The sequence below is a fragment of the Artemia sp. Qi Xiang Cuo genome, chromosome 5, assembly GCF_049724085.1.
Source record: "Artemia sp. Qi Xiang Cuo chromosome 5, ASM4972408v1, whole genome shotgun sequence".
Taxonomy (NCBI): Eukaryota; Metazoa; Arthropoda; class Branchiopoda; order Anostraca; family Artemiidae; genus Artemia; species Artemia sp. Qi Xiang Cuo.
This window is the reverse complement of record NC_142798.1, coordinates 21,666,989-21,691,684: the sequence shown is the minus strand read 5'-3', so window position 1 is coordinate 21,691,684 and position 24,696 is coordinate 21,666,989. Positions and strand designations below refer to the sequence as shown.

At 35.9% G+C, this 24,696-nt stretch overlaps 2 protein-coding genes across 2 annotated transcripts in view; both read left to right on the top strand.

Moving 5' to 3' along the window:
- Positions 1–3,282: 3,282 nt before the first annotated feature.
- LOC148951949 (NADH-cytochrome b5 reductase 3) overlaps positions 3,283–24,696 on the top strand; it is a 62,128-nt gene continuing 40,714 nt past the window's right edge. Inside the window, exon 1 of the mRNA XM_089089436.1 lies at positions 3,283–3,368. Coding sequence (XP_088945562.1) covers positions 3,351–3,368 — 18 coding nt within the window. The 5' untranslated portion in view covers positions 3,283–3,350. The remainder of the gene's footprint in view (positions 3,369–24,696) is intronic.
- On the top strand, positions 3,284–23,857 carry LOC148951950 (protein GDAP2 homolog). Its single transcript, XM_089089435.1, has 2 exons — positions 3,284–3,368; positions 17,692–23,857. Exons 1-2 carry the CDS (start codon positions 3,351–3,353, stop codon positions 19,135–19,137), a joined length of 1,464 nt encoding a protein of 487 aa, XP_088945561.1. The 5' UTR covers positions 3,284–3,350; the 3' UTR covers positions 19,138–23,857.

Here is a 24,696-nt window from a genome sequence, read left to right as displayed (position 1 = left end):
TTTCTGTTCGTTTTGGTTTTCATTTATTTATCGATGCTGATCTGTGCTAGTTTCACGCATGGTAGCTTATTTGGTTTTATTTTTGCTCATTTTTGATTTAATGGTGTTCTTTACTTTTCATTGGAAAACTTATTTTATGGAAAAACTTTTTTTATTTAATTTCTGTTCGTTTTATATTGACATACTCTTTTCAGGGTAAAAGAAAATAATACTTTAAATCTTTTTGTTTTTTTTTAAGACTTTATAGTTTGGCCTGCTATCTGTATGCTGGAGAAAAATTTTCAGCAATTTTTAACAATATACACCCTTTTAAATATTTGGACACAAATAGTAGTGTTTAATTTAGTTTCATACCTCCTCTAGTTGACCTGAAATAGAAAACTTAATTCCATTCGCAAAAAATCTGTAAACTCAACATTTAGTTTGCAATTAGAAGACACGGAAGGGTTTGCCACCTTCATTGAAAATTTGTTTTACATTTGGGCAAGATTAAAGAAGGAAATTTACATCAAGAATTTGAATGAACTTTGTCAATGAACTCTCTCTGAAAATAATCTAGTGAATAATCCGACAATGCTTTCAATAAAACCTTATATGCCCCCAGGGCATAAATTACAACCCTTGCCCTGAGGGCTTTTTTTTGGGGGGGGGGGGGTTGTCATTCTCAAAGACCTAATTTCTAAAACTTTCGACTATGTTGAACAAAATTGCTATCTCAAAATTTTGGTTGGATGGGTTTGGGGAAATGGTACGCGTGAGCGGGGGGTTACTTGCCCTCCAATCACTTCCAACTATTAAAAAGGGCACTAGCCGTTCCAATTTCCAATCGAATTATTCCTTTTTGAAGTTTCTGCGACAACGCTTTCTATAAGAAAAAAGCCTTATATGCCCCCAGGCAACAAATTCAAGACCTTCCCTGAAGATTGTTGGGTGTGTGCCAACGTCAAAAACATAATTTCCGGACTTTATAACTATGTCAAACAAAACTGATATCTGAAAATTTTGACGGGAAGCGCTTGGAGTAATGGTTGGAGTGAGAGGGGTGTTAGTTATCCTCCAATCACTTTTGACTATTAAAAAGGGCACAAGCCTTTCTAATTTCCAATCGAATGTGCCCTTTTTGAAGTTTCTATAACATCACTATCTATAAAAACCTCACATGCCCCTAGGGCATAACTTTCAACCCTGGCACCGAGGGCTCTGACGGGGTTATTATCCTCAAAGACCTAATTCCTAAAACTTTTAACTACGTTGAACAAAATGGCTATCTAAAAATTTCGATTGGATTTATTTGGGGAAAAGGTGGGCGTTAGAGGGGGATTAGTTACCCTCAACTCACTTTCGACTATTAAAAAGGGCACTAGCCCTTTGACTTTTCAATTGAATGAGCCCTGTTTCAAGTTTCTACGACAAAGATTTCAATAAAAACCTTATATACCCCCAGAGAAAAACTTATAACCCTTGCCCTGAAGACTGTGGGGGGAGTGTCCTGCCCAGAGGTATAATTTCTAGAGCTTTCAACTGCGTTGAACAAAATGGCTATCTTAAGATTTTGATTGGATGTGTTTGGGGAAATGGTGGGCGTGGGAGGGGTGTTAGTTGCCTTCCAATCACTTTCGACTATTAAAAAAGGGCACTAGCCATTTCAAATTCCAATCGAATGAGCCCATTCTGAAGTTTCTACGACAATGCTTTCTATGAAATCCTTAGATGCCCCCGGGCATAACTTACAACCCTTGCCCTGAAAGCTGTATGGGGGGTTGTAATCCTTAAAGACCTAAATTCCAGAACTTTCAACTACGTTGAACAAAATGGCTATCTCATGATTTTGATTGGATGTGTTTGGGAAAAGGCGGGCGTGAGAGGGGGGTTAGTTGCCCTCCAATCACTTTTGACTATGAAAAAGCGCATTATCCCTTTGAATTTCCAATCGAATGAGCCTTTTTGATAAAAACCTTTCTATAAAAACCATATATGCCCCCAGGGCATAACTTACAACCCTTGCTCTGAGGTCTGTGGAGGAGTGTCCTTCTCAAAAACATAATTTCTATCTGGAAATCAACTAAGCTGAACAAAATGGCTATCTCAAAATTTTGATTGGATTTGGTTGGGTAAATGTTAGGTGTGGAAGGAGTGTTAGTTGCCTTTCAATCACTTTCGACTATTAAAAATGGCACAAGCCACTCCAATTTCCAATCGAATGAGCCCTTTTCAAAGTTTCTACGACAACTCCTTCGATAGGATGTGCCGGGTCTAAAGGAAAAAAAAAATACATTGTGCCAACATCGTTATTCACTTAGGCAGCGCGATTGTGCTACATATGATATACCCCCTATCAATAATTACCTTTGCATACCAAATTTAAATACGGTTCAACTGCTTGGTGTGCAATTGGACAATGACCTTAAATGAAAGTCCTACACTTCCCAGTTATTGAAATTCTGTAGTTTCCTCCTTAAATCTTTCTCCCTTCTCAAGCGGTTCTCCATATCAATCCAAAACCTTAAAATAATATATTGTTCTTATATAAGACTTTGTCTTGAATATGCTTGTTCTGTTTGGCATCCTGGGTTGACCAAAGACCAGTGTTCTAAAATTGAAGGTATTCAAAAAAGAGCAATAAAAACTATACTGGGGACGTCCTACACTGCATCCGTTGAAGTTTTGGCTAGACTTGAACTTACTACATTGGGATCACTACGTCATATCCTTACCATGAAGTTTGGTCAAAAGTTCCTTAGTTCTGACTATTCTTGGCGCTACCCCCCCCCCCCCCCGTTTAAAAAAAATCCTTTAATCCTTCCAAATACAAGACTCAATGCTCGTAGAGTTCCAAATACCCAACTTGACTTGTGTCCCCAAATGTTGACCACAAGGTACAAAAACTCTTCTGTTCCCTATTTTGTTTCCCCTTTTAATAATTGATTTAACTTTTTATTTTGTGTTATCCCCTAATATCTATTTTATGATTGTAATTGTTCTGACGTGCTCATTTTAGCTTTAGCGCTATTTTAGCCAATAACCCATATTCTGTTCTGTTCTAATAATGGACGTGATTTTCAAAAGTTCAGTAGAAATATTTCAATGTAGCCATTGAACCGTTTTGACGCATAAACTTGCAGCATCAATGTAGGAAATTTGAAGGATCACGCAAAAATGACCGTCTTTGCATGAAATCACATCAATGGGAACCCAGGTCGCAAAATGTCAAAAATTGCTTGTAGATGTATTATTTATATTATCAAGATAGATGGCAATTTTGTATAGCCCTTGAATAAATCGAAATAGGCCAAAATAGCGTAATACTTTCGCATTAACCAATAACCAAAGGAAAAGAGTAAATTGTAGAAATGGATTCCCTTGGAAAAGTAAGTTATTTAACTACTTAGTACTTGTATCTGGCTGTACTTTTTGATTTAAATATGAAAAGTAAGTTATTAGAGGAATGGGCAGTAGCATTTATCTTCTCTTGGAATTTGGGGAAGGCAGCTTTGCTGTCAATATACTAGGCTAGGCTATGGGCTACTTTTAAATTATTTAAATTTGCATATAGAACTGTAGCCTAGAGTATAGACCTACAGCAGCCTAGGTCTGTGGATAGGAGGCTCAATCATGAATGCTGGCCTAACATACAGGGTCCAAAGATGCCGGTAAAGTTCTACCAAATCATATTATTGAGTTAGGAATAAAGTGAATATACCACTCGATGCCTTTTTGGTCAATATCTACGAAATCATATTATTGAGTTAGGAATAAAGTGAATACACCATTTGATGCCTTTTTTTATGCTAATTACGAATATAATAAGTATTTCTATTGGAAATGAATTTCAGCCCCCCATCCCTATATATGCAAATTGAGGGTAGGCCTATATATTTCTATATTAGGGGGGGTGGGGGTAAAGTTTAAACTTACCTCCCATTTACATCAGAAACTAAATTTGCCCCCACCCCCCCTAATGTAGAAATAGCCTATATAGGGTAAGACACCCAGTAGTTGGACACTTTAATCACTTTGAAAACTTTTTGACATTTAAACTACTCGGTAAAATTCTACTTTAGCTACTTTTGACTATCTTGGAAAGGGGTTAGGTTAAGAAAATGAAACTTTCAGGGATAGGTCTACAGGCTTAAGTATGTCCTGGGAAGATATTTTGAAGTACCCACCTCCACTCCTTCTCCCTCTAGACGGTCCTGACCTTTGATGACCTTTAAAAATATGTGAGTTATAGAAGTGTAACCTTGCAAAATAGATCTTCTCCTTAAATGAAGTACAACAAAACTGTTTTCAGCTTCACAACTTTTCTCAATCCCAATTTATAAGGTTTTAAAGATATGCAAATAAACTTCCTAAATTTTGGAAATAAACTATTTATATCTCTTAAAATTCTGATCAAATATTTGAAAGTGCATTTTCAGAGCTAAAACCAGAGAAAAAGAAACTGATAACTGAAAATTAAGGTAAAATTTTGTTTTGTCATAATTTCAATGGGTATAGACCTGTCATGTAGGCAAATTTCATGACCCTTTAGAGGGAGAAGGAGTGGAGGTAGGTACTTCAAAATACCTTCCCGGGACATACTTTAGCCTGTAGACCCATCCCAGAAAGTCTCATTTTCTTAACCTAACCCCTTCCCAAGATAGCCAAAAGTAGCTAAAGTAGAATTTTACCAACTACTCTAATTACTGTATTATACTACCTAGAAACTTAATTTTTGTATCAAAAAATTTCTGAAGAATTTCTGAACAAGTAGGTTACTAATTCAAATAGTTTCACTTGTACAGCGCCTCCTATTTTTGAGTTTAATAACAAGTGACAATTCTGCCTAAATTTGGACATACAAACGGCTCATTGTAAATTGGTTATTAAAATAGTATAAACGATTCTGTCCCAGAATAGGCAGGTGGCCGACTACTGGGTGTCTTACCCTACCCTGAATTTGCATATATAGGGGGGCTGAAATTCATTTCCGATAGAAATGCTTATTATATTCGTAATCAGCATAAAAAAAGCCATCGAATGGTGTATTCACTTTAGTCCTAACTCAATAATATGATTTCGTAGATATTGACCGCCTTTTTTTATGCTGATTACAAATATAGTAATAATTTCTATTGGAAATGAATTTCAGCCCCCCCCTATAGGCCTATATACAAATTCAGGGTATATATTTCTACATTAGGAGGGGGGGGGGCAAATTGGTCAATATCTACCAAATCATATTATTGAGTTAGGAATGAACTGAATAAAGTATTCGATACCTTTTTTTTATGCTGATTATAAAAATATTAAGCATTTCATTCGGAAATTAATTTCCGCCCCCCCTCCTTATATAGGCAATATAGAACTTAATCTAAGCCTGAATTGGGATATAGAGGGGGGGACTGAAATTAATTTCCAATAGAAATGCTTATTATATTCGTAATCAGCATAAAAAAAGGTATCAAATGGTGTATTCACTTTAGTCCTAACTCAATAATATGATTTCGTATATATTGACCGGCAAATTTTGTTTCTGATGTAAATGGGAGGTAAGTTTAAACTTTACCCCCACCCCCCTAATGTAGAAATATATACCCTGAATTGGCATACATAGGGGGGGGGGCTGAAACTCATTTCCGATAGAAATGATTATTATATTTGTAATCAGCATAAAAAAAGGCATCGAATGGTATATTCACTTTATTCCTAACTCAATAATATGATTTGGTAGAACTTTACCAAGATGCCTAGCCTATAAGTCAAAACTTGAACTTCAGTGCTTCCTGAGTTAGAATAGGTTCTTTTAAAGTAGGCCTAAGGCAAATTTTGGTGCAGTTGATATTACTGATCTGTAAATTTCTAGGTGGCACTAATTTAGCTAGGTGGCGCTATAAAAACATCATTTGATGCCTTTTTTATGCTATTTCATAATCCAATAATTGCTTCTGAGGCTAAATGCATCTTGAGGTCTTAAAGGAGGCCTGAAGGTGTTTTGTATGAATTATGAAAGAGTATAAAAAAACATCAAATGATGTTTTCACTTTCATCCTGGCTAAATTATATGGCCCAAAATTTTTTGCAGTTCATATTATTGACTTATGAATATAGTAAACATAACACTTGATGCCTTTTTTTATGCTCTTTCCAAATATAATAATTAGCCTATTTTTGTCAGAAATGAATTTTAACCTAACCCCTATATATATCAATTCAGGGTATATATTTGCACAATAGGGGCAGGGGCTGGGTATAGTTTAAACTTACCTCTCATTTACATCAGAAATAAAAATTTACCCCCACCCCCTAATGTGCAAATATATACCTACACAAGGGTTCACTTGCATGGTGGTTCAGTTGCATGGTGATCCAGTTGCATGGTTGTCCAGTTGCATGGTTGTCCAGTTGCATGGTGGTTCAGTTGCACAGTGTTTCAGTTGTATAGTTCACTTACATGGGGTTCAGTCACACAGGGGTTTAGTTAAATAGGGTTGAGTTGCATGAGGGTTCAATTAAAGGGAGTTCAGTTGCATGAGGGTTCAGTAGCACAAGGGTTCAGTTGCACAGTGGTTCAGTTGCAGGGGCTCAGTTACACAGTGGTTCAGTTACAATGGAACCATTGACAGCCCTAAATGCACCAAATTTGTCCAAGACCACACTGCCATTCTAAGACAAACAAATAGCTAATGTTCTAAGACAAACTGGACTTTTGTACCTGTTTTTTCACTGTCTAAATAAATGGATTTATCCGCATTTGAAAGTTTATTTGTTTGCCTTAGAACAGTAGTGTGGTCTAAGAAAACAACACCTAATTTAAAGGTGTTATGTTGAAAATACATTGTATATATGTGGAAACAAGACCAACCCAGTAAACATCTATAAACTCAACATTTGGTTTGCAATTAGAAATCACGGAAAGCTTTGCCACTTCGTTGGAAATTTGTTTTTACATTTGGGCACGATTGAAGATGAAAACTTACATCAAAAAGTTTGACTGAACTTTCTCATTGAACTCTCTCTGAAAATAATCTAGTGAATAATCCAGAAGTTCAATATTTTGTGAATGAGCTGAAAAGTTATTTATTTTGTTGTATATAAATATGCTATTTTCAATTGTATTATGTTAGTATTTCTACTGAAGATGGTTGCTGTATATGTGACCAAAATTTCTGGACTTTTGTACCTATTTTTTCACTGTCTAAATAAATGGATTTATCCCCATTTGAAAGTTTATTTGTTCAATCTGTACTATAAAACCTTCTATACCCCCTGGGCATAAATTACAACCCTTGCCCTGAGGGCTGTGAGGGGGTTGTCATCCTCAAAGACCTAATTTCCAGAACTTTCTACTACGCTAAACAAACTGATTATCACAAAATTTTGATTGGATGTGTTAGGAGAAATGGTGGGCGCGAGAGGGGCGTTAGTTGCTCTCCAATCACTTTCAACTATTAAAAATTGCACTAGCCCTTTCAATTTCTAATCAAATGAGCCATTTTGAAGTTTCTACAACAATGCTTTCAATAAAACCTTATATGCCCCCAGGGCATAACTTACAATCCTTGCCCTGAGGGCTGAGGGAGGGGGGGTTGTCATCCTCAAAGACCTAATTTCCAGAACTTCCCAACTACGTTGAACAAAATTGCTATCTCAAAATTTTGATTGGATGTGTTTGGGGAAATGGTGTGCATGAGCGGGGGTTACTTGCCCTCCAATCACTTCCAACTATTAAAAAGGGCACTATCCATTCCAATTGAATGATTCCTTTTCGAAGTTTCTGCAACAATGCTTTCTATAAAAAAACCTTATATGCCCCCAGGGTATAAATTACAACCCGTGCCCTCAGGGCTGTGGGGAGAGTATCTTCCTCAAAAATATAATTTCCAGAGTTTATAACTATGTCAAACAAAATAGTTCTCTCAAAATTTTGATTGGATGTGTTTGGGGACATGGTGGGTGTGAGAGGGGTGTTAGTTTATCCTCCAATCACTTTTGACTATTAAAAAGGGCACAAGCCTTTCTAATTTCCAATCGAATCAGCCCTTTTTGAAGTTTCTATAACATCACTATCTATAAAAACCTCACATGCCCCTAGGGAATAACTTTCAACCCTGGCCCCAAGGGCTCTGACAGGGTTATCATCCTCAAAAACTTAATTCCTAAAACTTTTAACTATGTTGAACAAAATGGCTATTTAAAAATTTTGATTGGATGTATTTGGGGAAAAGGTGGGCATGAGAGGGGGATTAGTTGCCCTCAACTCAATTTCGACTATTAGAAAGGGCACTAGCCCTTTGAATTTCCAATTGAATGAGCCCTTTTTCAAGTTTCTACTACAAAGATTTCAATAAAAACCTTATATACCCCCAGAGAAAAACTTATAACCCTTGCCCTGAAGACTAGAACTTCCCCCCGCCCCCACTATACCCCCACTTATACCTTATATCCCCTTATACCCCCACTTATAGAACTTATACCGCCAGAGAAAAACTTATAACCCTTGCCCTGAAGACTAGAATTTCTAGAACTTCCTACTGTGTTGAACAAAATGGCTATCTTAAGACTTTGATTGGATGTGTTTGGGGAAATGGTGGGCATGGGAGGGGTGTTAGTTCCCTGAGGGCTGTGGAGGAGTGTCCTTCTCAAAAACATAATTACTATCTGTTAAATCAACTATGCTGAACAAAATAGCTATCTCAAAATTTGGATTGGATGTGTTTGGGTAAATGATGGGTGTGGTAGGACTGTTAGTTGCCTTCCAATCACTTTCAACAATTAAAAATAGCACAAGCCACTCCAATTTCCAATCTTGAATGAGCCCTTTTCAAAGTTTCTACGACAACTCCTTTGATACAAAGTGCCTGGTCTAAAGGAAAAAAAAAATACATTGTGCTAACATTGTTCTTTACTTAGGCAGCGCAATTGCGCTACCTATGATATACCCCCTATAAATAATGACCTTTGCATACCAAATTTAAATATAGTTCAACTGCCTGGTGTGCAATTGGACAATGACCTTAAATGGAAGTCCTACGCTTCCCAGTTATTGAAATCTGGTAGTTTTCCCCTTAAATCTTTCTCCCTTCTCAAGCAGTTCTCCATATCAATCCAGAACTTGAAAATAAATAATATTGTTCTTATATAAGACTTTGTCTTGAATATGCTTGTCCTGTTTGGCATCCTTGGTTGACCAACACCAGTGTTCTAAAATTGAAGGTATTCAAAAAAGAGTAATAAAAACTATACTGGGGAGGTCCTACACTGAATCCAATGAAGTTTTGCCTAGACTTGAACTTACTACATTGGGATCACTACATCATATCCTTACCATGAAGTTTGGTCACAAGTGCCTTAGTTCTGACTATCATTGGCATTACCCCCCCCCCCCCCCCCCTTTAAAGAAAATCCTCTAATCCTTCCAAATACAAGACTCAATGCTTGTAGAGTTCCAAATACCCAACTTGACTTGTGTCCCCAAATTTTGACCACAAGATACAAAAACTCTTCTGTTCCCTATTTTGTTTCCCCTTTTAATAATTGATTTATTTTTTTATTTTGTGTTATCCCCTAACATCTATTTTATCATTGTAATTGTTCTGACATGCTCATGCTAGCTTTAGTGCTATTTTAGCCAATAACCCATATTCTGTTCTGTTCTAATAATGGACGTGATTTTCAAAAGTTCAGTAGAAATATTTCAATGTAGCCATTGAACCATTTTGACGCATAAACTTGCAGCATCAATGTAGGAAATTTGAAGGATCACGCAAAAATGACCGTCTTTGCATGAAATCACATCAATGGGAACCCAGGTCGCAAAATGTCAAAAATTGCTTGTAGATGTATTATTTATATTATCAAGATAGATGGCAATTTTGTATAGCCCTTGAATAAATCGAAATAGGCCAAAATAATGTTACTTTCACATTAACCAATAACCAAAGGAAACGAGTAAATTATAGAAATTGATTCCCTTGGAAAAGTAAGTTATTTAACAACTTAGTACTAGTAGCCTATCTGGCTGTACTTTGGGATTTAAATTATGAAAAGTAAGTTATTAGAGTTTGGCTTATTAGAGGAATGGGCAGTAGCATTTATCTTCTCTTGGAATTTGGGAAAGGCAGCTTTGCTGTCAATATACTAGGCTATGGGTTACTTTTAAATTATTTAAATTTGTATATAGAACTGTAGCCTAGAGTATAGATCTACTGCAGCCTAGGTCTGTGGATAGGAGGCTCTATCATGAATGCTGGCCTAACATACAGGGTCCAAAGATGCCTAGCTTATAAGTCAAAATTGAACTTCAGTGCGTCCTGAGTTAGAATAGGTTCTTTTAACGTGGGCCTAAAGCAAATTTTGGGGCAGTTTATATTACCGGTCAGTAAATTTCTAGGTGGCACTAATTTAGCTAGGTGGCGCTATAAAAACATCATTTGATGCCTTTTTTATGCTCCTTCATAATTCAATAATTGTTTCTGGTGCAAATTGCATCTTGAGCCCTTAAAGGGGCCCTGAAGGTATTTTGTATGAATTATGAAAGACCATAAAAAAGCATCAAATGATGTTTTCACTTTCATCCTAGCTAAATTATATGGCCCAAAATTTTTTGCAGTTCATATTATTGACTTATGAATAAAGTAAACATACCACTTGATGCCTTTTTTTATGCTCTTTCCAAATATAATAATTATTTTTGTCAGAAATAAATTTTACCCCACCCCTATATATATATCAATTCTGGGTATATATTTGCACAATAGGGGCAGGGGCTGGGTATAGTTTAAACTTACCTCTCATTTACATCAGAAATAAAATTTACCCCCACCCCCTAATGTGCAAATATATACCTACACAAGGGTTCAGTTGCATGGTGGTTCAGTTGCATGGTGGTCCAGTTGCACAGTGGTTCAGTTGTATAGTTCACTTGCATGGGGTTCAGTTACACAGGGGTTTAGTTAAATGGGGTTGAGTTGCATGGGGTTTCAGTTATAGGGAGTTCAGTTGCATGAGGGTTCAGTTGCACAGGGGTTCAGTTACACAGTGGTTCAGTTACAATGGAACCATTGACAGCCCTCAATGCACCAAATTTGTCCAAGCTGGCTTTGATGCATTTATTAAGTGGAAATAATTTTAGAGATTTTAATTCAACTCCCAAAAGTGTACAACCATTCACCTAATAATAAATTATTCCCAGTGCTAGAACCTCATGAAATCAAAAGACAGCTCAAAGCATCCCCTTGGTAATGGCTAAGTTGAATAAAATTTGAGAGCATTGTTTGACTTTTGATTCAACTTGGATGCATGAGTTGTTGAAGAAAAATCTAACCAGACCTTTGGTATAGTATAGAGAGTATTCTGCAGTTGATCACCAGCTACAATCACTAAGCTCCTAAAGGGCTTGATTTGACCAAAATTGGAGACTGATTTGACCAGTCAAACAAACTAGTCAGATAAACTTTGGAAACAGTCCAGTAGCAAGTCACAAAATGCTAAAAGGATTTTCAAGCCACATTCATCCCAACTCAGTAAGCTGGAATTACCAAGTCTCATATATTGACGTAAGCCAGGCAATTCATTAATTATGCACAAACTGCTCTGCAAATAGGATTTCATCCCAATTATATTCCAGTTGGACAGCTCCTGAAGAACACAAGGTCATTCTATGCTATTTTTGTTGAATTTTTGAGCACTTCTGATTCACACTATTAGATAATTTTTCATCCCCCCCTGAAAAAAATATTATTGGATCAGTTCCAAAAAAGAAATTTCTGTATATGTGCCTGACTTCATGATACTCTACAGGTGGGCTGCCACCACTAGACTGCAAAAGATATTCTCCTCCAACTGGGCAGTTAGCTTTAAGAATTCTCTCAGCCAGAAGATGGTCTTGTCTCCTAGTGTTGAAGCCTTCAAATTATCAGTCAATAAGGACTAGTGCAGCAAGCTATAGTGTACAGCTTGGGACACACCTGCTAAGTTGGGCCACATTTGTCTCTGAGTGGCGTCCATAAGGTTTGTCCTTACTGCTAATAGACATGTAATAAATATGTAAGATTTGAAGAAGAAAACAACAAGTCTATTTATCCACATATGATATTAACTGTAGTCCCTGGCATGGCAGTTCTCAGCATTTGAGCTAGATTTTAAGCCAATTTTGAAATGTTTTGAAGGTAGAACTCTAAATCTTTACAACTAATGGACAGCATCAAGCAAGGGACTAAAAATAAAGGTAAATTAAGTGGCCTAACTGAGAGTTTAATTTCAAACCTTTTATCTAATGAATGGGATAGTGACTAGGGACAAAAGATACAAGTTGCAGGACCAACATTAAATTATTATCTCAGGAGTAAAAAAAACTCCTCTTTTGTCCATTGTTTGATGCCATCCCTAGTTGTAAGAATTTAAAGAACCTATCTTTATAACATATTTGAAGCTTTACAGATAAGGAACAAGCAGGGGTGGGAATTGGAAGAAATCTCCCCCATGCCCTAACTTGGGCTTTAAAGCCATTCCTGGGGGTTTAATTCACAGAGCAGCAAAGGTTTCTCAGGTCACAAACAATACGTTTTCTGGAAGGGGAAGGAAGTGATAGTTTGAAGCCAAAAACAACATCCTCTACCCTGATGTGGCTGTTCATTCATTGTGGAAATCTAATTTTATCTGCATCAACAACTTTCCTAGTTAGCAAAAACTGCTCCTCCGCTTCTATTAATTTCTCAGCTATTGAGTTCAAAATTTTAATTTTGACTGAGTCTTTCTCAATTAGAACAAATTTTCATAAATAAAAGTTCAAATAAAGGTGCAACCTTTTATTAGACAGTGATAATTCACAAAAAAAATACTGGATTTGGTCACATGTGCAGTGACCAAAACATCCAATATTTTTTGTGAGTTGTCCTAGTCTAATAAATGGATTTATCCCTATTTGAACTTTTATTTATCTTCATGGAAAGGCAGTGTTGTTTTCGAATGTATCCTTGATTACATTGAGTAAGGATAAAAAAAGCTAAATTCTTTGCAGAAGTGAGCTAAATCCTTACTTGATGTAAAAACGAGCTATGTCCAAGCTGGACTCAATCTTCTCCCAGTGCCAGATTATGTAGGCAAATGGCACCTTGTTTAAGGGATAACAGAATTGGAAATTTACAGTAATTTTCAATCTGTTTGATTGGAGGTGCAAAATGAGCTCATAAGCCCTCAGTGTTGTGCAACTATAATGATGCAAAGATTTTCAAATCAGTATGGTTAAAGCACCAAAACTCACCAGAGTCCTCTCACCCCCCCCCCCCCCAACAGCTACAAAGCAGAAATATGAGCATGTGGTGGTGTGTTTGATCCAAATCTTCTAAGGATTTACAGTCCATGCGATTGGAGGAAGTAGATCAGTACTGTATTATGAAAGGATTAAATAAAAAAAAAACATGTTTTTTCTTAACTGAAAGTAAGGAGCAGCATTAGAAACTCAAACAAACAGAAAGTATTCTGTATATGAAAGGGGCTGTCCCCTCCTCAGCACCTTGCTCTTTATACTAAAGTTTTTACTGTTTTAAAAAGTAGAGTTGTGACAAAGAGTCAAACTTTCACATAAAGAGTGAGGCGTTGAGGAGGGGACAGCCCTTTTCATATAAGGAATAATTTCTGTTCGTTTTCCGTTTTACTGTCACTCCTTACTTTCAGTAAAAAAAAACTTTTTTTTTGTTTAATTTCGGAATGTTTTTCAACTAATTCAGGTCCAAATTTGGCTCACCATATGTGAAAAATTAAAACAAAATTTGGATATTAATTTTGGCGGATTTATTCCGTATTGGCGTATATGAAGAGTTGCACCCTCCCCAATGCCTTGCTCTGTGCTAAAGCTTTTTGCACATTTAAAAAAGCTTCCTATTCTAATTAAACAGCCCTTGTGTTTCAGTAGCCATTCTTAAAAAATTGGGACAAAACAGTCAAGCTTAGGATAAAGAGCAAGGTATTGAGGAGGGGGCAACCCTTCATATATGGAATAATTTCTGTTTGTTTTTCAAATAATGCCAGTAAATCTGGCCCAAACCTCCATGAAATATACCTCTCCCCATGGTTTTTCAAATAATGCTGGTAAATCTGGTCCATCCTCTATGAAATATACCCCTCCCCCTCACGGAAAACTCCTCCGTGAAAATTTCATCCAACGTAAAGTGCAACCCCCCCCCCCCGTCAAATTCCCTCCCAACAGTTCCGCCGTCGCTGAGAATTCCCACCCCCTGTAAAATTGCTTGCAGACAGTTCAGCCTGAAAAATTATCATTAACATTTTTTCATTTGAATAAGACTTTAATCTCTAATCGGTTTCTCGATAACTCCCGAAATGCCCCATTCCGTGGAAATCATTTCCCGGAAATTGCGCGGAAAAAAGCACCCGAATAATTACTCCGGAATATCTCCAACTGTAAAATATCGTAAATAGACGGCAAGACAATTAAAAAGAATTTCGTTAAGTAATTCTGTCGAGTCCCCTCAGTGTAACATTTCCCCTGGAGATTTCCCTCCCCAAGGAAGATTCTCCCTATAGAAATCCACCCCAAGTCCACCCCCCAAAAAATGTCTGTGTACTTCCCAATAACAAACACTATACATAAACAATAGGCAAATTTCATAGCTTACAGGCCTCTCACCGCGGACTGCGGGAGGGGGGGGGGTCATGTTACACCTAAAGACACATTTATTTGATCTTTCAACTATACTGAACTAAACGGCTATCTCAAAATTTTGATCAGATAACTTTGGGGGGAAATGGGCATGGGAGGGACCCAGTTGTCCTTCAATCTTTTTGGTCACTTAAAAAGGCCACTAGAACTTTTAATTTCCAGTCAAATGCACCCTTTCTCGATCTTCTAGAACCATTATTTGAATACAATCATCCCTGAAAAAAATAAATAATAATAAACACGCATCCGCAATCTGTCTTCTGCCACAAAAAAAAAAAAATGCAAAATTCCATATTTTCCTGTATAGGAGCTTGAAACTTCCACTGTAGGGTTCTCTGATACGCTGAATATGATGGTGTGATTTTTATTAAGATTCCTTGTATTTTTGGGGGCGTTTTCCCCCTATTTCAAAAGTCAGACAAATTTTCTCAGTCTTGTAACTTTTGATGAGTAACATTAAACTTAATGAATCTTATATATTTGGAATCAGCATAGTTCCAAAACTGATTTTTTTTATGTGTCTATTAATATTAAAAGTTCGTCTGTAGGGTTTCGGTTACTATTGAGCCAAGTCGCTCCTTACTTACAGTTGGTTACCACAAACTGTTTGACACCACGAACTGCTTGATATATTAGTCTATTTATTTTACAATAATAGGCCCTTCAACCTCTGAAGGCTTTGATTGCAGCCAGAGATATATGTAAGACTTTGTTCATAGGAGGCAAATGCGAAATATAAAACGCTATAAATATGTGGAACTAGAGGCAAATTAGATGTATTTCCGAGATTTCTTGGGAACCTATTCCAACAGACTCCTGTGCAAACATCTCGTCTTGATTAAATAGTAATGAAAGAGAGGAATCAATGCTATTATGATGATACAATGGTTTCATTTGCTAGCGTTCTATGTCAGGTTGTTTTCCAAATGACAGAAATAAAGCCAAACTCAAAAGTGAAAAATATTTCCATGTCGTTAAGAGGATGCAAATAAATGGAAAATGAAGACACCCAGGTTTTGTCCTGTCATAGCTTTGTTTTATATACAAAGGGCAGAAATTCTGCAATAATTGTTTTTTCTCCTCTATAAGCTGGCTCATTGATGTGAAATAATTAAAGGGGAAGGGGATGCTGAGATAAAGGGCCCAAGAATACTGAGATTTCTGCTGTTTTCAGAAATATTATATTTCTTGTGTAACTTGCCTATTTTTAAAGCTGTGTTCCTTCAGAGATCCAATCCAGCTTATGTCTCTTGTTGTAGTTAGTAATTTTCTTTTTACTAACATTTTGGATACATTTGAAAACATCATTGAAGAAAAAGATTTTACGAGAAAACTGAATACAGGTTAAACTAACCTAACTTAGGTGATGCAATCAGGAAAGGGGGATTTCTTTACTAAGTGAAATAAAAAAGGGTTTCATTAAGACCATTCGGCCATTTAAAGGAAGTCTTGAAAAATTCTGAGAACTATTTAAAACAATCATAAATACTTGCTTATTTCATTCCTAAGGTTGTATTGCTTCACTTTACCAACACCCCCCCCCCCGCCAGCTCATCCTACTCTCTCCCTGGTGGATAAATATGCAGCCCACTTTATATATCCCCATTGTGTTTTACGATAGCGCTACTCTTTTTTCTGCCGCTTGAGCAGCGTCCGCAGTTCTAAAATGTTAGTTTGTAATGCACTATTGTAAAATGCAATCGGAATGTACAAAGTTTGCTGTATAGTTATCCTTCAGGGGGATGGGGTAAAGTGAAGCAATTTACCTTTAGGAATGAGATAAGAAAATATTGGTGATTGCTTTAATTAGTTTTCAGGATTTCCTGGTTTTTCCAGGATTTTCTGTGACAAAAATGAAGCATGTTTAGGACAAAATTTTTTTTTTTGAAAATGCTCCATTCAAAAGTTACTCACACTTGACAGTTGCATTAAGCCGTTTTAATGGTTTTTCACGTGTCATTTCTACTGTCTGAAAATTTTTGATTAGGAATATAAGAAACTTTAAAATACAAAATTCGCTGAATTTTTTACATGAAATGTAACTACACATAGCTTTCTAGGGGTTGAAATTTTAAGTCCATGAGTTACCCTCTGCATCCTTACGGATCCTCTTTTTTAGCTTATTGAAAGTAACAAAAAAATTTCAAAAAAAGACTAATCACAGGTTTTTCAAATATTTAGCCCAAGGCTATGTATATAAACCAAGCCTTTCACAACCTAGGCTTATTTTGACTGCTTTCTATATTGTAACTTCTAGCTCAGACATTTCTCGAAAAGACTTTCAGACGAGATCTGCTTTATTTTTTATGAAGAATCCAAGTATAGGGCCACTTCTAGGGGCTGCTATTTGAAAAATTTTTGAAGTCTTCCTCACCCCCATACATCCCAATGAAAAGAGTGCCTCTGTTATCTAAAGCTTATGCAGTCAAATACCCCTCCCCCCACTTTTTAATCGCATTGAACATGCATAAGAACCGATTCTGAATTGATCTCTTGGTTTTCTAAATACTTAGTATTGTCAAAATAAATGGAACACCCTGTATGTGGTTGAAGAATTTTTCCTCAACTACATACAGGGTTGCTCGATTTTATCTTGCTAATGTATTTTCACAAACGATTGTATACGCGTTTTTGTGGATGCATGAAATATTTAGCAGCAAAACAATTCAGATAATTCAGGCTAAATATGCTCCTATTTCAGCGTTATACTAGACCATGTATATAGGATACCAACAGGATGCCTTTTGCTTATGCTTTTTGTTGCACGTATTGCGGGCTACAAATAGAGCATCAAAGATTAAGAAAAAATATATTAAATTTCCTGTATCAGTTTATATGTATTATTTGTCTTTTATGTCAAAAAACAGGAGAAGAGGTAGGAAGAAATAAAAAAAAAGTTTCACAGTTTTTAAGGGTAATTTTTTTTCTCTTTATATCAAATAATCTTAGGTTTAAAAGTATTTTATTCACCATTTAGGAAATACAGTACTGTATATTGTAATTTTCTCATTCAAGGCTTTTTTTTCTTTTAGGGAATAGAAGAAAGTCAGTCAGAGAAAGATTTTATTGATATAAAGACACTGCCTTTATGGTCTAATTCACTTGCCAAATGGGAGTGCGAGACTGATAAAACAAAAAAATCGTCACCTTATGCGATTCGCCCAGACTTGAATGAGAAAATTGCAATATGGACAGGAGATATTACGCTTCTTAATGCTTATGCAATTGTAAATATTGTTGGAAATGTGAAGAATAATTGCCTCCTGAATCAAATGTTTAAAGGTGCTGATGCAAGCACAGTCAATGCTGTTATGAGTGAAATCAAAGCTTGTCGTCCCGGTGAAGCAGTTATTTCAAGTGGGTACAGCTTACCATGCAGATATGTAATCCATGTGCAGGCCAACGCCTATGATAACAGGTATAAAAGCGCTGCAGAAAGTGCACTAACAACAACTTGCACTAATGTATTTGATTTAATGCTTCAGAATAACATATCAACTTTGGCTATGGTTTCTCTTTTCAGCAGCGAAAATGATTTTTCTGTTGCTCAAGGATGCAATATCACTATGCAATGTATTCGAAAGCTTTTGGAGTTTGAAGGAGAAAGAATAAAGACAATTGTTTTGGTTGTCACTCAAAATGAACTGTCTACGTATGAAGCAGTGCTGCCGTTATATTTTCCCCGTAGCGCTGCTGAGGAACGCTATAGTGCAGAACAACAGAAGTCAGGGTGGATTTCAAACGGCAAAATTATAAGAATTACTGATAATCCGCAGGATTCATACAATCATGATTCAATTGCAGATGAAGAAAACAATTATGATATATCAGTAAGTGTTGGGCAACACTCCTTTTCACAAATGAATGAAGACTTCGACCGTCAGTGTTTGCTTAATCCTGAGCAGCGTATTATTCCAGAGGGATTAACTGCAGAACTCCAGCACAGGGAACGCTATGAGCGTCTTCTCCGTCAGTCAAATTTGGAAGACTTATCTGAAATACAGGGAATAGGCTCTCTTTATCAATCTGGTTATGACAAATGTGGAAGACCAGTTATTGTATGCGTTGGTAAGTGGATGAATTATGAAGAATTGGACTTAGAAAAGACACTATTGTACCTTATTAACTTATTGGAGCCGATTGTACGAGGTGATTATGTTGTTGTTTATTTCCATTCCCAAACAGGCATGAATAATCATCCTCCCATGAATTGGATAAAGGACGTCTACAACACCCTCCAGTATAGGCATAAAAAGAACTTGAAGTCCTTCTATATAGTCCACCCAACTTTTTGGACAAGGGTCATGACATGGTGGTTTCTTACGTTTATGGCACCAGCAATCAAACAGAAAGTTGTTCCTGTCTATGGCCTGGAATATCTTCACGAATTCATTGATCCGGACGAGCTAGTCATACCCACTTTTATCACTGAGCATGATATCAGGACAAATGGCATTCATTACCATCAAAAATCGTAAATTTGTGCCTGTTTTTATCTATTTTGTGGGTGCCAATATTCAGAGGTGTCATTCGGGAAATATTCTCTTTGTCTCTTATTTTATATGTTGATTTGAAATTAGTAACATTTACGTTTATTGACAGATGTGGCACCAATGTAAATTTAGAATTTCGGTTTAGCTCTGGAGTGAGCTAGAATATTTAAGAAAGCAGTCTGTTCTGTTCTGTTTAGTGAAATGACACCTCTGTCAATATTTAAGCTTTAGTTTTATTTTAGAACAATTATACAATTAAGATTTGAATTCCTCTTGCTTCAACTGAGCATGTATTCTGTAATATAAGTCATTTTTGTTGGAAAAGTTGAAATGGTAGAATTAATGTTTTTAGAGAACATACCTATGTTTTATTCTCCCAACGAAAATAATCATTTTGAAATATACTCTTTTTCCTCTTGTTTTTACTTTATTTGTATTCTTTTTCACGGTCACAACAAAAATGACTTGAAATTTCTCGAAATTGCTTAATGCATTACTGGTTGAAGCAATACGCTGAGTTTTATCGGTTAGTGTAGTGATAAATTAGTGCCTAAATCGAAAATGTCAAATTTGTGCTGGCCATCATAATATGTTTACTCAGTTGTCCAATTCCAAAATAGTTTGCCCCTTTTTTATTGTGGTCTTAAGTAAAAAAAAAAAGAAGAAAAATCCTCATGGAAATTTTCCATGTTAATTTTAAATTAATGTATTAATTTTAATAAATTAACGTATATAATTAATGTAAATTAACGTAATTTTAGCGTAAATTTTAGTATATAAATTAACCAATATAAATTGTTTGAGGATTCAACTGTTCTTAAACTGTTGTTCATGCTCAACCAAGTTTTATAGTCTAATTATTTTTAATTTCTTTTTATGAAAGCAAAGCCTTTTCTCATATTTAATTTTTGCCCCTTGATTTCAAACCTAAGATTTAATCTTTAAATTAGGGGAAGCTTGCTTTTAAAACAAACGGAAAGATATAATTTACAGGAAGTAAGTTGAACAGAAACTAAGCATAAAGTGTTGAAGGGAGAAACGAGTGTCTTTATCCTCTCTATTTTCCCTTGAAAAGTTCATCAGTTCTTTAGAGGAGAAAATACAATTTTTGGAATTTGGTCCCCTTTTTGAATTGTTAACGTGCACTTTTTTGTTTGGTTTGTTTTCTTCCTGATAGAGTAAATGATATACAGGCATGCTTCATATAATTTGTTCAGCTAATGAGTTTTTTAAATAGGGTAGTCCTGAACTAGACCATCTTCTCCAAGAGGAACAACGTGTTAAACTGAAATTCGATTCTATGAGAGCTAAACATCGTAATGCACAGGTCGCGCGTTGACTAATTTTCATCCACGCTTAAGTAAACAATTGCCATTTAAAGGTGCAGACTCTTCCAGACAATGAATTACAGTTTGGGGCTATGATGTAGGACAAAGAGAGAAAAACTCCAAGAAAAAACGAAACAACGGGTCTATGACCAGTAGAAAGAAAAGAAAGGACGTCAATCACGATGGACATTTCGCCTGTATAGGCGTCTTCAGCGCTTAAAACAGAAATAATTTAAAATATAACCAACTGAAAGTAAAAAGAGATAAAATCTAAAACAGTAAAAATTTCAAACATTGTTTTTTTTTTATTAAACTGTTGTTTTGTTTTCTCTTGGGATTTTCCTTTCTTTGTCTTGTCATGGTAGGCCATTCCGGCTTTAGATCTTTTATTGGTTATGATGTAGTAAATTTTCAAGCACAATGTGTATGCCTGCACATAGGAGGGAGGAGAAGGGCAGGGGCCCCTGAGATTGGTCAGAGGGACTCTGCGATCCTTAAAAAAAAGGTACAAGCTGTGGCTTTTTGATTACTTATTCCACTTGTCGGGTGTTTCAGCAGTGTTTGATGCGGGCTAACTTTAAAAAGGCATCTGTTATGTGATGTCTACTCCAATCATCAATTTTGACAGAATAAGTACCTGCAGGGCAAATAATAAGGATACGCATCATGTGTTTTATGAATAATGGTCAGGGGCTCGACAACAACAACAAAAAAACTCTAACTGTTTTCGAAAATTTTGCAATAGAAAGTAAAAACGCCTATACCCCCTCCCCCCAAATACGTCATTCCAGTTGTCTCTCAATATGTAGCATGCCTGTATTGTTGTAACTTATTTAGATTGACTTTCATATTCTGGCGCCATTTCATTCATTTTTTCTTAGACCTGAACATTGCCAATTACATTGTTTTATTCTTTATTGTCAGGGAAAGCACCTCGTTGGTAGATTCGTGGTCGTTGGTAGTTTAGATTTATTTTACTTGCAGTCTTTTATTATTCTCATATTGTCGTTAACACTTGTATTTAATGTCTTTTGCGTGTCGTTTTCGTATATGCTGTGCTATTTTGTTTTTCTGTTTCTTGTGATTTCTACTGTGTAGTATTGTAATGGTTATGGTAGCATCAAAATTGTTATCTCCAGAAACATGGCGATCGTTCCATTGTTTCTGGGAATAGTCCTTTCAAAGAAGTTTTTTTGTCATTTGGAAATTAGATGAGGACCCTGACTCCCTAGTTCGCTCGTTAGGTGCCCTGACCTTCACTTGACTTAAACAATTTCATGTCCATTTGTGTTCGTTTCCCACCTCTATTATATTCTGTCTGGAATATAATTTATCAGAGAGGACTAGGACAATATTTCCCCCCACGATAAAAATTAGCAAAATATTGGTTGGAAGGGTGATATTCTTACTTAGCCTTACGCCACCGTCCTCTTCTTTGATAGCCATTCTTGGGGCTTTGTGCCCTAGATGTTCTGCTTTTGATTTTTGTTTCATTGCCCTCGCTACTAGTCATTCATTTGAAAGTCAAATATCAATTTAATTAATAAATAAAATACCCATTCCGTTTCCTAATAAATTCTGTTTAGTTAATAAAATCCGCCCAATTCTCAGAATATATGTAAATTTTTCTTAAATCAAACAATTGGTAGTTTATTAAATGTTTAATTGTGTGTTTTGAACGCAAAAATCGTATCCCCACGACGATCAAATTGTGAAATAAAGGAAAAAAAATATATTAAAATTAACTACACCTTAGTGTTGTTTTATATATTACACATGTTAAAGCATGGGAATGGTTATATAGTTACAGATACTGTAATTTTCTAGTCGTCTCTTTTTTATGAAGTTGTTAAGGTTTTTTTAGGGTCAAGTAGCTCTGACTTAGCTTTGATGTTTACTCAAGCTATTATCAAATTTATTTGGTGACTGATTTTATTCACAAAGAAGATCGCTTACGTGACTTTCCCTATCTTGGACTTATTCAATGGGTGGTGTATTGTCCTTTAGGTAAATCAAAACTGCTTGTGAAAATACAAAGTTTCTTCCTCTACTTTCTCGCAATAAAAAGTAGGCTGTTTCTCCGTATCCCATTTTGCCTATGATATCTATGGCGTTTGTTAACCGTCCAAAATAGAAACGTTCTTACCACTAGTCAGTCAGAAGATACAATGTGACTGTTATGAACAAGGGCAATGGTGACTTCACATTTTCACTTGAGGCTCTATTGACCTGTCATAAATAATTGATCATAAATACGTTGGGGAAGTCTTCAAGTATAAATGTGAAGTTGTGGTAGTATTGATTGCACTGAACATATTATAGTAAATCGGGGCTCGTGTGTAGGCTCTGACGCTAGAGAAACTTCTATCTATAATAGACATAGTTGACGATAATTATCGTATAGAATATAGTTTATTGACACAAAAATCCAAAGGTCGTGGTCACAAAAACAAAGACGTCCATATAACAATAAATCGACGCTAAGGTAAAATTAACCGAATTTAACTGGGGACCTTATCCCTAGTGTTCTAAGAATCTTTCTCTATGTTCCACACCCATCGTCAGGCACTCACACCCATCTTTATGCCTGCCATATCTTTGTATGATATTAAATTTATCATCTCCTCATCCTCCCGAACCTTAACCCCAACAAAGTGAACCAAATCCTTTTTCATTCCCCCACAAGTGGTAATGCGTCAGATCTAATACAAATGATAAACTTTTAACTCCCTCTTGTAATCAGTATTGTCTTTCATTGCTGTGTGTTTTACTGTTCAAATTATTCAGTAAGCTTCACGAGGTAAGACTCTAGCTGAGAAAACTTATAAATCAATGTTATCTTTTTTATTTTTTTACTGCTAGCAAAACTCACGAGCCACTTCTGATTACAGCCACACAAGTCTATGTGTTTGTATATTCAACTAAATATGTCAACTTCGCATTTCGATGTTTGAATATTTTGTTGTATTGGCAATTTATTTGTTTAGGACCTCAGATACTACAACCAAATGTTAAAAGCTTTGTTAGTGTAGATTATCTTTCACCAACCTCTTTTTCATTGTAAACTTTCTGGTGTCATCAATAAATTTACTATATACCTTATTCTTGGCAATTATTGCAGATAATTACCAGGTGTATGGGTAGTTGTCCAACATTGCAAAATTCACTTAAAAAAACAGACAACATCTTGAATACGATGATCCGTATTAGGAAAACACTTGTTTTCCTTGATTTATGATAACTTTGCTGAATGTTGTGATTGTCGATTTTATGTTATTTCCATTGCCAGTATTTAATACCAATGTAAACTATGCAATAACAACATATGTTATAATTGCTTGTTCTTATCCTGCGTGAAATTAAACATTTAAATGGAATGATTTTCTTATGCTTTACCTGTTATATCGTGCTCAGGCTAATTTTATTGTTACTCGATTATCCAGCTACGTTTCTCCTGAAGGCCTGTTTCAATTTCCTTTTTTTTTAAGTTTTCAACTAAAGAAGTGTCGTCTTGTTTAAGACATATGACTGAAAAAAGAGTCGAATATGCTGTCTAGTGAAAGAAAAGCGTGTGTATTAATAAAGCCCCGTAACACGTATTAAAATTCCTTTTATGGTTTTGGGCAGGGCCGTTTTTTTTTGTCTCAAAAAATTTTAGATCCCTTCCAAAAATAACAGTTGTTTTTTGTGATACTTTGTACAATCTTTGTAACTCGGAATCTATATGACAGATAGTATGATTTCCAAACATTTATTTTTCGGAGTACTGCTTACTCTAACGAGTGTCACTCTTTACTTTTGTTCATTATCATGAACAGTAGGATGGTAGTTTGAAAGGGTATGGTTTTGTGCTAATCGAAATATCGCATATACCCCTCTATTAAGTATTCTGTGATAACCTCTTTGATTCACAAAGTTACAGGAGTTTTCTCTTTAGAACTGGAACTGAAGCCTGAAGTAGATCGCGTTTAAGATATTTTATTTAGAAATGGCTACCCTCTCCATATAATCGAAAGGGCAATATTAAGAAGGCTCAATAATACAAGCAAAAGATACAACAAGGTATCCAGTGAAGAATGTGAAATGTGCCTCGAGTTACCATATATTGACCTACTGATACTTTGACGTAAGCTCTGAAGATATGCCCCGTGTTCAAAGTAGGTTATTGCAATTGATTTTTACCACTGACGCCCAATGAAAAGCATTTTCTTTAAAA